General features: G+C 46.7%; 1 protein-coding gene across 2 annotated transcripts in view; it reads right to left on the bottom strand.

The window, feature by feature from the left end:
* The window catches only part of LOC126529740 (mitochondrial tRNA-specific 2-thiouridylase 1), a 136,874-nt gene that overhangs the window by 38,902 nt on the left and 84,897 nt on the right, over positions 1-13,075 (bottom strand). The window contains exon 7 of one of the 2 annotated variants that reach the window (XM_050177242.2): positions 10,548-10,820. In XM_050177242.2, the coding sequence (XP_050033199.1) occupies positions 10,548-10,820 (273 nt within the window). Of the gene's footprint in view, positions 1-9,361; positions 10,821-13,075 lie in introns of those variants that run through there. The other variant, XM_055069946.2, reaches the window with a different exon arrangement.

Genomic DNA, 13,075 nt, shown 5'->3' with positions numbered 1-13,075 from the left:
ACTGCATGCATTGAAATTGATGTGGCCACCTGGTCCGCTAGAACGTTACCCTCGATGGCCCTATGTCCAGGCACCCAGCATATAATCACATGTTGGTTAGATATATATGCTTTGCACAGGACAGAGTAGATTTCATTAATTACCGGATTTTTGTGGTTACAGAACGACATTAAGGCCTTCACAACACTAAGGGAGTCCGTATAAATAACTGATTTCTGGAGTTTTGATTTCTTTATATGCTTTACAACTGTCAACAGTGCGTAGGCCTCAGCCGTAAAGATACTGGTTTCCGGATGTAGTACATCGGATTCCGAGAAGGATGGACCGACGGCTGCATAGGACACCCTGTCACGTGACTTCGATGCATCTGTGTAGAACTTGCAGGAGTATTTGTACTGGAGTTCCCGGAAGTGCATTTGGATTTCAATCTCTGGAGCATGCTTTGTGACTTGCACGAAAGATATATCGCATTGTATGAGCTGCCACTCCCAAGGAGGTAAGCTTGGCTGGATGCATTAGTCGGAGCTCGAGGAGTGGGACGTGCATTTCATCCCTAAGCTCCCTCACACGCAGCGAGAAAGGCTGTCTTACGGAGGGACGATTATGAAAGAGTGTAGCATATGTCATATCGTTAATGGTATTAAAACACGGATGTTGAGGATTAGAGTGGACTTTCAGAAAATATGTTTGGCTGATGTATGTTCTCTGCAGATGAAGTGACCACTCATTTGATTCTGCATATAAACTTTCAATGGGACTTATTCTGAAAGCTCCAGTGGCCAGTCGGATTCCTAGATGGTGGACCGGATCTAGCATCTTTAGCGCGCTCGGGGCTGCAGAATGATAGATCACGGCACCGTAGTCCAACCGTGATCGAATGAGGCTCTTGTAAAGATTCATTAAACATTTTCTGTCGCTGCCCCATGTTGTGTGGGATAACACTTTAAGTAAGTTCATTGTTTTTAAGCATTTGACCTTGAGGTACTTTATGTGCGGAATAAAAGTTAATTTAGAATCAAGTATAATGCCTAAGAACTTGTGTTCTTTTTTCAGAGGAATTCGCTGACCATACATTTCGATACTGGGTTCTGCAATTCACGTTAGCGTGAATTCATGTTGGCCCTTGGCACAACATGAATAGTCGTCTGGCAACATGTAGGAGCGCAGACCTTTCGGCATCCGCATCGTTATCACCTCCTTGGTGACCGAAGAGGCCCAGCGTTAACGCGGCATACGCAGTTGGACCGACGCTATCTTCCATTTTTGTGCAGTGATTGTTCCTGGCGTTGCTAATTTCCCGACAACCCGCAAAATGAATACGAGTACTCGACGTCAGTTCCCCGCGGCGTTTAAAAAGAAGGTAATCGAATATGCTGAAATGCATGGGAACATGTCTGCCCAGCGGCAATTTGGCGTCTCGGAAAAAAGCAGCCGGTAGTGGCGAACGCAGAAAGTCAAGCTGTCTGCCTGCAACGCGCGGAAGACGTCCTTTCGCAGGCGCGGCGTAGTGCACCTGGAGTCGAAGACAAGGTGGCGGATTTCGTCCGCGAGCATCGTGCCAAATCGTTGCCAGTGACAGTGGAACTCATCCACATCAAAGCTATTGAGATCACCCGAGAATCCGGACTGCCCAAGGAACAATTCAAGGGCTCCATTTATTGGGTTCGTCGCTTCATGCGACGCAAGGGATTCGCACTTCGACAGCGCACATCAATTTGCCAGAAGCTGCCAGAGGCATACGAGGACAAGCTGGTCGAATTCCAGCGCTATGTTATCCGTCTCCGGCAGCAGCATGGCTACATGTTGGGACAGATCGGCAACGCTGATGAAACGCCGGTGTGGTTCGACATGCCGTCGCCCACCACAGTGTGCGAACGCGGCACAAAACAAGTCAAGCTTCTTTCGACGGGGAAAGAGCATTAGCGCTTCACGGTGATGCTCACGTGTACTGCAGACGGCAGAAAGCTGCCCCCATACATAATATTCAAGAGGAAGACGCTGCCGAAAGAGGCTTTCCCGCGGGATGTCGTTCGCGTGAATGAAAAGGGCTATATGGACGAGGCCCTCATGCTCAATTGGATTAAGACCGTCTGGAATCGGTGACGTGGCGCACTCCTGTGGTGTCTGAGCATGCTCGTCTTAACTCAGCTCAGACGAATGAGCAGGTGATGAGTCTGGCGGCACCACTAAATAAAACAAAGTTTTGTGCCTTATAATTTTTACGTTGACTTCTTTGCTTCAATGTAAGGGGGTCGACCTATATTCCGCATTATACGGTATTTTTCAGCAGTAACGCCAGCCACCTACCATGAAGCCCTACAGGGAGACGCTGCAGGACCTGTAAAACAGGCCCTGCAAAAGCCAGCTGTACGTTACCACTATAACTTAATGCTACATAACCTAGATTTGGCTGCTCACACAGGGTTAATCCTTGCTGCCAAGATGATAGGAAGTAATACAGAAGAGAGGAGAAGACAGGAAAGACTGTGAGTGAGAGAGAAAGACAAAGATTGGAGAGGAGGATAGCAAAAAGCAACTACCGATTTCCCCCGGGTGAGTCAGTCTGAGGGTGCCGTCTACGTGAAGTCGAGGCTAAAGGGGTGTGTTGCCTTCGCTGAGGGGCCATAAAGGTCCAAACTTCAGACATCAACTCAACCCCCAGGATCCCCTTTTCCCCGGACATGGCTAAGCCATGCATGATTAAGCGCTGGAAGGTATGACCCCCATGCACTCAGGTACGTGGTGCCGCAATTCATCAAACACCTGCTTAACTCTTTCCGTATTGTACCCATTCGGCATTGTTAGCCCGCTAACAACGGTTTCAAATGCCGCTTTTGAGACCTTCCGTGCCGCTCATGGACACACTGCGCCTTTGAACATGAAGGAGGAGAACTATATTTTGTTTTCTAAGCAGCTAGATTTTTTTCCCGCCTGGTGGCAATTTTTTTAATACGCTCCGAAGTTTCGCGATTGTCAAAGTAGAAAGCAAAAATGACTGCCTCCGGGAGTGGCGCGGGCACTTTGAAGGACCGCAGATCTCGTGACTACACTGCGTCTGCAGCTGGTTTTATCAATGGATCGAGCAGCAGCGAGTCTGAGGATGCTACATTTTTAATTAGACTTTTACTCTGAGAGCAATGACGAAGCAAGCCAACCTGGAACATCAGCAACCGCAGCCCGGCACACCCAACTGTGGTGCTTGCAGTTAAATTTCTGTAGTGGAAACCTGTTCAATGAAAAATATTTTTTTCGTAGGTGGTGCCTATTAGACGGAAATACATTTTGTATACCTTTTAATTTTTCTTACATATTTTTCTTTGTAGATACAAGCGTGGCCTTACAAACTGTTCAATTTTATCACACAAGCTTGATTCTGGCAATATGTATTTTTTTTATGACATACATCTCATAATAAAACTTTTATGTGTGAAAAGTGCATTCACTCAGCTTTTTTTTTATGTATTTACATAAAAAACTGAGTGCAGTAGCACCTTCAGAAAAAAAAAAAAAAGTCTGGTGTAACCTACAAAGAACACCCAACTACCCCATGGCAAGGAAAGAGTTAAGCAGACACCCCTGCGCGGTTCAGATATTTTATTACTCAGTACATTTACTAAAGATAACAAATTATTACTTTTATTCGTGTTCCTTGAGGTGCGTCTCTGAAGTTTTAGGTGCTTCTTACAGCAATTATTACTGCTATACATCTAATGAGAACACCAATGTTATGGCTATAATTTTACATATCGCAGTTACTTCTCGAAATAAAATGTTAGAACTAAAAGCATCGAAAATGAGCCCATTTCTAGTGGTAATTCCACTGAGGCCGATGGCCATGCCTCGGAATGCCAGCAGCATCATGGCCTTTGGAACCGAACACCTGCTGCTCCTGTCACCAGTGTAGCGGTGGCGAAACAACCTTCTTCAGCCAGAGCAAGGCAGACAATGCCAGCTCAGAGCTGCTTTTCTCACGATCACAGCTCAGGTCATGCGCCTCGAGCCTCCAGAACTTTCCTTTCACACGCTTATGACGTTTCGAACACTTTCCTCTTGTCTTCGTTTCGCGCTGCATGTTTCTTACAGATGAGGTGGGCCCCCTTTTCGAAAGTTTTTTTTTTTTTTTCTTCAATAGAACTGCTTTTTGCCGGCCTTCTTTGCTGCGAACTTGACCCGTTAGCTACGACTTGAATAATTTTCCTTGTGTAGTTGTGGCTCCACTACGCACCAACACACTGTTATGCACATATGTATCACATTAGACCACATGCACTGTTCACATTGTTCATTACATGAATCAACTTGCTCAGTTCGCATTATAGTCACGGCACTTCACCCTTCAATTGCCCTACTCACGAAGCCTGCCCTCAGGTTTTGTCTCCCTTTTATGTATTCTATGTGGAAACAGTATTTCTGTAAGGTGAGACTCCACCTCATTACTTTGCCACTGGTCAGCTTAGCTTTACTCAAATACTCTAAGGGCTGGTGATCCATTTGCACCCGGCATTGTCTTCCAAACAAATAGATGTGAAATCTCCTTACTGCCCATACGAGCGAGAGACATTCTTTCTCTAAAGTTGAGTAATTCTGTTCTGTCTTACTTAGTCTCCTGCTAGCATAAAATACCAGATGGAGTCCCTCATCTTTATCTTGCAGGAGTACTGCTCCTAATGCCTTGTTCAAGGTATCAGCGCGTAACACAAACTCGATTTGCATGTTTGGTGCTTAAAGCACCAGCAGATGTGCTAACCTTTCTATAAGATTTTAACCACTCTTTCATGACCTTCAACCTACTTCACTACGTACATTAATTGCCCCTTTTCTTAACAACTCTATCAGTGGTCCAGCTATTTCAGCATACTACGGGATAAATTTTCTATAAAACCCTGTAAGCCCTCAGAATGATTGCACTTGTTTCTATGTCCTAGGAATGCACAAAGCTTGGATTTTGTTGAGAAAATACACCTTGGGTTTCACCTGGCCCATTTATAATTTGTGTCCCAAAAAATTCATCGCGTTATACCCTAACTCACACTTGGTTGGCTTTATAGTCAAACCAGCGTCCTTTGTTCCCATAAGCATCTTTTCTAGGGCCTGAAGATCTTCACCCCACGTATCTGTGGCAACAAGTATGTCATCATAATAATGCTCTACCTATGACACACCACGTAAGACCCGTCTCATTAGTCTGGTGAACACTGCTCTAGCCGTTTTTAATCTAAATGGTATACAGTCAACGACTGAATTTTCGGACGCCCAAATTTTCGGACATGCCTGATATTTCGGACGTCTTCGCAGCACCGCCACGAGCCCCATAGAATCAATGTATAAGGACATCTGAAGTTTCGGACGCTCGAACCCCCCGCCGTCCAATTTTCCGGACTTTTTGACGGACGGAAGGTCTTTTGGCTCCTCGCGCAGCGCCCTTGAGAAGGAAATCCACTTGCAGCCGAAGCATATCACCACTTTGAACCACAACTAGCCGAATCTAGTCGTCACACACCGATTTGGTCTGGCCACGCTGGCTATGTTCATCGCCGCACTTTCGCCTCCGGCGAACGGCGAAGTTTCCGGAGCGGCGCCATTTTGTTTGTTTGTTTGCGCAGGCCACATTTTGGCTAGCGTGGTGTGTGGTTGTCTGTTGTGTCAAGTGTGCTCTGCGACGCTAGGCCTAGGTGCTTCGACGCTCGTCAGCGAACTCCACTGTTCGCAACTTGAAGATTTCGCTTGCCTTCGATGGCACCCACTCCGTCTTCGTCGTCCTCGCCGATGGCATCGAAGCGCGGAAAGCAGTACCGTCGGACGACGTGATCAACGACCTCCGCTCTGCTGGGGTTTCCATACCCACGGAAATAACTTTTGAACAGTTTGTTGACGCTGACAACGAGCTCGATTTCCGCGCAGAACTGACTGACGAGGAAATAGTCCGTCGGGTTGTGGGGGATTCAGAAGACTCCGATGTTGAAAATGAGGAGCCAATGCCTGCGCCACCTACAAGCGCCGAGTTGACGCGAGCACTGTTGACTCTTTCATCGGTGTACAGTGCTGACATGACCCTTGCTCAGATCGAGGCGAATATGATCGCATGCAACCAGAACGCCGTCAAAACAACAATCAACAAGTTCTTCAAGCCACTGCAGCAATAACACCGGCTGCCCGACGATGCACATGTACATAATAAACCGGCAGTCGGCTGCATACAGAGTTTTTGAACGCCTCTTTTTATAGCCACTTCGCTGATGCTGTGGCAGGGTTTCGGAAGCCTGTTACTTCGCCCTTTACCTCTAGATCTGAGAAAAAAATAAAAAGGGTGCGTTTTTTTGCATGCATTAATTTTTTCGGACTGCCTGAATTTTCGGACGTTTTTACGTTCCCTAGAGGGTCCGAAAAACCCGTTGTTGACTGTATACCTAAATTGAAATAGTCCCTCTGGACATGAGAAAGCTGTCTTTTCTTTTGAAGTTTCTTCCATAGGTATCTCCCAGTACCCTTTAGACAAATCCTGCTTAGAGAAATATTTCTTGTTTGCCATCCTTGCCACTACCACGTCCATTCTCGGAATTGGTTCTGCATCTGTTTTTAATACATTGTGCAGTCACCTGAAGTCAACGCATACTCTGTTAGAGCCATTTGTTTTCTTAACCACTACTATAGGCACATTAGAGGAAGAATTGTCTCTTTCTATTATCCCTTGCCTCAACATCTCATCTACCTCTCTATCAATCACTTCTTGCATTGCAAGGGACAGTGGGTATTGCTTCACATGCACTGGTTCCTCTGTCAAACACTGCAGCTCGCACTGTACTGTTTCAGTATGCCCAGGGAAATCTGAAAGCACCTCTCCAAACTTGTGAGTCAGCCCTCTCAACTGCTCTACTTGTCCTGCCACTAGGTACGAATTCACCGTAATTCTCTCTACGCCCATGGTCTTCTTCTTGGTATAAGTTTGCACCTCCTCATCGTCATTCTCTTTGGCAATCACCAAGCAAGCTGTAGGCCTCTCTTCCTTCTCCCCTTTTCTATCTCCTTTCCCACATGACCCTTGGCCATTGTCTTTTGGCATACACCAGATACCATTTTACATCACTCTGCACCCCGATCCCAAAAGAACTCTTCCGTGATCTTCTCTAACGTGTTCTTTATTCCCTGATGGCCTGCCGTAACACTGTCATGGCCTATCTTCAGTACTGTGTGCTTCAGCTCCTCTGGGACCATCAATTTTCGTACTTCCCTACCTGAACTAACATGCACCTTCGGTGCAATAAGTTGTTCTTCTTTACAAATTCCACTCTTGTCCAACTTCTTTTGCTTCTCAATATTTCTCTTATCTTCAGTTCACATCTTTGTAAAGACCTGTCTTTATCCTGTAATTCTTTAAATTCTGCTGCTGTTATATTTAATCTATTAATGGCTGTAATCTGCAGTGCTGTCAAAGGTTTGGTGCCCTTAATACCTGATCGTGTTTGTACCACAGCTGCTACTTCTGCCTCAGGCTCCCCCTTTTTCTCTGTTTCTGTGTGTTCTTCCTCTCCCGCATCCTCCTCTGTCCCCCTCCAACTTTGATCTGGGTCGTCTGCCTTCCTCACCCAAAGTTACAATCAAATTGTAAAGAGGGTCCACACATCTTGCCATAACCAGCCCTGTATAAAAGTGCGCCGATACTTTGATTTGGGCTTCTGGCAGATATTTAATGGACTTATCTACAAAAGTGAGAGGTTTAACATGTCCAGTCATGCTTTCTGGTGACAGTAAACTCCTCCTTACTAGGACACTATTGGCTCCCTGGCACAACTGACATGTCACCTGTAGTTCTTGTCGACTATTTTTCACTTGGCAGTTCACCGCTAAATGACCCAACCGGTTACATAAGAAACACCTCTGCGGTACACTTTGACTGTTAGTTTGAACCTGGCTCCTCACTTCCACTGCTGCCGTGGGTGCATCTCCATCACCCTTTCCCAAGTTTCTTAATCCCTGCACCTCTACAAACTGGTCTGTTTGTTGTGCCATCTCCTTCACAGTTTGTAGTTTTCTCTCTTTAAGAACTATTGCCAATGTATTGCTATATCTGCCAATGAATTGCTCACCCACAATTCTGTCGCGAACCCCTTCATATATTTTTTTAATTTCGGACAACTCCACCCACCCCACCTCTTGATATAGTTTGTCAGACGGCATACGAACTGCGTTCTTGTTTCTTAATCTTCAGGCTTGCAAGATCTAAACTTCTCACGAAAACCTTCGGTGGTCAGCCTGAACCTCTGTAATAAAGTTTTTTTTTTTTTTTTAGCTTTTTGTAGTCTAGCAATTCCTCTGCTGGCATCTGGCTAAACACACTCAACACCTCACCCACTAAACACAGGCTCAGGGCACTGGCCCACTCGCTCTTCTCCCAACGTTACCTGACTGCAATTCTCTCAAAGGTATGCAAATACATATCCAGGTTATCTCTTCGTTCATCGAAGGACGCCATTAGTTTCCTGGGACAAATCTGTCTCGATCTAGAAGAGGCTCAGTCAGATGATGCTGACCTTGGTGTCATCGCAGGGTCACACATTAATCTCAGCTAGCCTCAAATTCAACTCAAGGATTTCCTTTTCCCGTTTGTATTGTTCACATGCATGCTCGTTCGTGCTGTTTATCCTGCTCCTGCTGAGCCTTCTCAAAAGATGCCATCATCTGCTCCTTTGATAAGTTTAGGCCCTTAGCTACTGCTGCCAAACATTCTCACTCCATCTCTGCAACTCCCGATAATTGGTGGCTGGGCTGATGAAATCCTGGTGGGCTTGGCAATGTTGTCACCGATCTTAGCGGCATGCATTGAGGAGATGGAAATAAGGGACACAGAATGACACCAAAGACATGATTTAATGATTAGGCACGGTGGCACCACATTGAACATGTTGCTGATGAACCCATTCGTCTTTTTGATACAGGCTCTCCCTGCTTGTTCGCTGGCTTCCCTGTTTTTTCAACCACAGTCCGCTACCGACCGCTGCTAAATCCCACTTTGACTACTGTGAGGCTTATGGCACTCCTGGCACTCTGGCATCGAACCAGAACAACTGGATCTACCTGCATTCGGACACCTTGGTGCTGCGCCATCAGCCGGAATGGCATCGACCGCACTACCTTTTAAACTGAGTGGCAAGATACGCCCCCACATTGGGTACGGTGGCACTGCATCGAACATGCTGCTCATGAATCCATTTGTCTTTTTGATATAGGTGAGCAAACGTTCTGGAAAATGTTATCGTAGCAGCGACAGGTTCCTTGTGGTGCTGCTGTGCCCCTGGCAGAATTGTTTTGTTCTGAGTAATTATATCGTATTGTTAAAGTGTCTGTTATTGCTCGCCGGTGATATTGAAAGCAATCCCAGTCCTGGTCTCTGCTTGGAGGATGTCATGTCCTAGATTCGTAGCAGGGCAGCCGACATTAGTGGCACGAAGGCTGAGAACAGGACAGTAAATGACTCACTCTCAGGGATACATAAAAAACTTGATGCGTTCACCCAACTCGAGAACAGACTTTCTAGTGTGAAAGAACAGATTGTGCGGCTTGAATGCAGCACGAACGGCCTATTACTTAAGGTTGATGAACTTGAGAGTAGGAGTCGACAATCAAACCTCATTGTATGGCATGTCATGCAGATGTGAAAAGCAGCAAGTACACAGCATCAGCAGTGCCTGGGGAGTTGTCCATGCACTAGTAACAATAAGTATATACATGTATGTCTAAAAACCAGGCACTGGTGCAGTTGTTGCTGCACAATAGTTACATGCTCCCAAGTGCTGCCTAAACCTACGTCAATGCACTGCAAAGGGATGTAGAAGAGCACCAGAGCCACTAAACACAGATCCGTCGAAAAGCTGTGCAACCAGGTACTAGGCAGTAGCTAAAGAAGCAAGAATGTGATCGGACTTCTATTTGAAGTCGATCAAAGACGATGTCTTCCATAGAGAGATGGGAGTGAGAATTAGGCATAATCACTGTGCATGGCACTCCTATTGGGTCACCGTGAGGAAAGTAGGAGGAGCTTCAAATTGCTTACATCTTTTACTGCTCAATCTTCAGGAGCGGCGCATATTTATAGCCTACAAACATCCCTGGAAGCAGCTTTAGGCTCTACTACCATCAGAATTGGCTCACATTCTTAAACTGCACTATCTTTGGGACCAGCCCACATTTTCAGTTTGCACTCTGTCTTCAGGATCAGTCCATATTAAAAAAAAAAAAAAAGAATGACATGCTTGAAACTGAAAAGCGCCAGTAAGGCATTCAAGGAAGACAGTGTCTTAAATATTTGCATGTACACTCATGTGTTCCCTTTACCAGTAGTGCAGTGCACACATTCCACTCTAGTGCAACCCTTACTATTAACATTTATAAACTAGTAATCCAGGTTATAAACTAAAACCTTGTTTCAGCTCCTGGGAGGCAGAGTGGAGACTGGAAGGAATCCGGAAACAAACGTCTTGTCTCACACCCACTTCAAGACTTCTCAACCCAACACTTATACTCTCAGCACCTAAAATGGTCTGCCTGCCCACCTGTCCCACAGCAATGGCCCTGTGGTGGTTGTCCAGAGTGACCCTGAGTCCACCTGCCGGCAATGTCGAAAGCCCTGTGGTTTCCATGACGTTTCCGCTTGGAACAGCTGTGCACCAGGCCAGGGCATTCCTGTGCTGTGTCCTGAACAAGCACCGCAGGGTGGATGCAGCGTTGCCTGCTGTTATCTGCCAAGGCGGCTCCCGGCAGATCCAGTGCGGCACGTTGGTGTACAATGTGCGCCAGTACAGGGCTGGGTGGTGTTGGCCGAGGACCTGCAATGTCCACCATGCAAAATGTGGCATTCAAAAGACTCATAAACTCCCAGCTTCCACCAATATTGAACAAAAATTGCTAGAGTTGTGATAGTTAGCAACCATGGGCAAGAAGGTTAGTGCATAGATTTGTCTAATCTTAGTGCTTGTAGCTTCAAACTTTCTTGTGGCATTATTATTAATGCACAAGCATTAACTCTCAAAAAGCTGCATTGAATCTTGGAGATTTGACACTTAAAGAATCCTAAAAAGTGAGTATTTCAGGGTTCAGGATATAACACAACACAAGAGCAGACCACACCAAAAGCTCTAAAGACTTCGGTAAAACAAATCACAAACAAATTAAATAGGAAGAGTTAAGCAGAACGGAAGAGGGCTAAGCAAATCAGACACAATAAGACTAGTTCAAGCTTTTGCAATAAGCAGAATTACCTACAGCCTTCCATATCAAGGTCTTAACCGTAAAGAGACAGAGCAGGCAGACATCCTAATACACACAGCCTATAAAGCCACCCTGGGTCTACCGCTGGGGAACCCACGGTGACTCGATGCTCTCAAGGTATACAACGATCTTGAAGAACAATGCAATAATAACAGTCACACAATGAGAATGCCTAAATTTGGCACAGGCAGACAGCAGGGTCCTAGAGGAGCTGGGATATGCGATCAGCCCACAATACTGCAGCAGCAAACTGATAGCCATACCAAGGGAGATGCGAGAAAATCTTAACATCTTCCCTATCCCTCAAAAAAATCAACTCAAAATTTAATGAAGGCAGGCATAAAGCCCAAGCTCAACAATTAGAAAAAGGATTCAGCAATAACCCCAACACAATATTGGGGGCAAGCTCCACCACTGGAAAAGCTAGCGCCACCGTCGGCGTGACGTGGCATGAGGGATCATGTGGACACAGCAGCCACGTCAGCTGCTTCGGAAGCGCCAAAGAGAGCTGAAAACGGAAGTTTAAAGTCACACCTGCGCCGCGGTTCTGATTAAGTGGTGAGGCTTTACAGCCTTGGATGTCTGCTTGACAATATTTTAAAGTACTGTAATAGGCAGTGGCTGCCTTTGGAGGCGTGCAGCGTGGTAAGCTACTGCTCGGTGCCGCAGTGCCGGACGTACGCAACGGAGCCCTGTGTCAGCCTTATTAACATGTAGTCGCAGGGCAAGGAGCTGCGTGAAGCTTGGCTGGCGAAACTTAGAACTGGCAGACAGCCATCGGCTACAACTCGGGTATGCAGCAAGCACATACGCGAGGAACATTTCTGCTACGGCGCCGGGACTGCGCTATGTTCGGTAAGTAGCAGAAAACGCGCACTGAGACGCTCGCCCGCGCCCGCTGCCCGGCTAATGTCATGACGGTTTGGTCTATGAACTTGTTGATGCTTGATACTGGCAAGCTCACTGGAACGGAAAGGGGGTGGTACAATGCACATTAACCCTTTCGCTGTCACGGACGTACCGGTACGTCATCGCGCTTCCCCCCACAGTGTCACTGACGTACCAGTACGTTCTCTATCGTGCGTTCAAAATTTCGCGCCTGAGCGCAAAGCTGGCGCTCCTGGATTGGCCACGCCATCTGTTGACTCTTTCTACAAGTTCGTATATTCGCCTCGACCTGTGTTAGTCCATCTATTGAAGAGTATGGTGCGACTGCCACTCCCCACTTTCTCTTTGCTGAGTGTCGCGGTGGCTTCGCGTTCGCTGGATTATGCGTCGCGCGCGTGTGGTTATGGGTTGAAGGGTTGTTCTGCCATCTCTGCTGGTTTGAAGGTTTTTATTTGTCTTCTGTTGGTGTGTCTGCTACGGCGCGTCAAGTTCAGGCGCACGTGCTGTTGCCTCTCCAAAAAGAGTGACTCGATTGCTGCTTTCGCTCTCTCGCCGCACCCTCGCTTCCGACTTGCAGCAGTAAACGTAAAGCCCTTCGAACTTTGTTCAGCCTTTTTCCATCTCCCTCTGTCTTCTTGATCACGCAACGTCCCATTTCTCTCCGTTGTGCGGGCGACTGAAAGCGCATACTCCCTGCGCGCGGTTACTTTCGGATGGCTCAGCGCGCGGGACCTTAGTCTGCTCATTGGAGCGGTGGTTCAATTCCGATTCAGAATATGAGCCGAGCTCGGATTTGGACTCGGACAGGGTCGCATGCGAGGAAGAGGGTTCCGCATCGTCAGATTCGGATGTTGAACGGCTTTTATAGTCAGGCTGATGATGATGATGATGCTTACTAACAACAGCTGCAGAACACTGAAATGTG

Source organism: Dermacentor andersoni, chromosome 9 (genome assembly GCF_023375885.2).
Source record: "Dermacentor andersoni chromosome 9, qqDerAnde1_hic_scaffold, whole genome shotgun sequence".
Lineage (NCBI taxonomy): Eukaryota > Metazoa > Arthropoda > Arachnida > Ixodida > Ixodidae > Dermacentor > Dermacentor andersoni.
The sequence above is the reverse complement of the archived record's forward strand: the minus strand, read 5'-3'. Positions and strand labels throughout refer to the sequence as shown.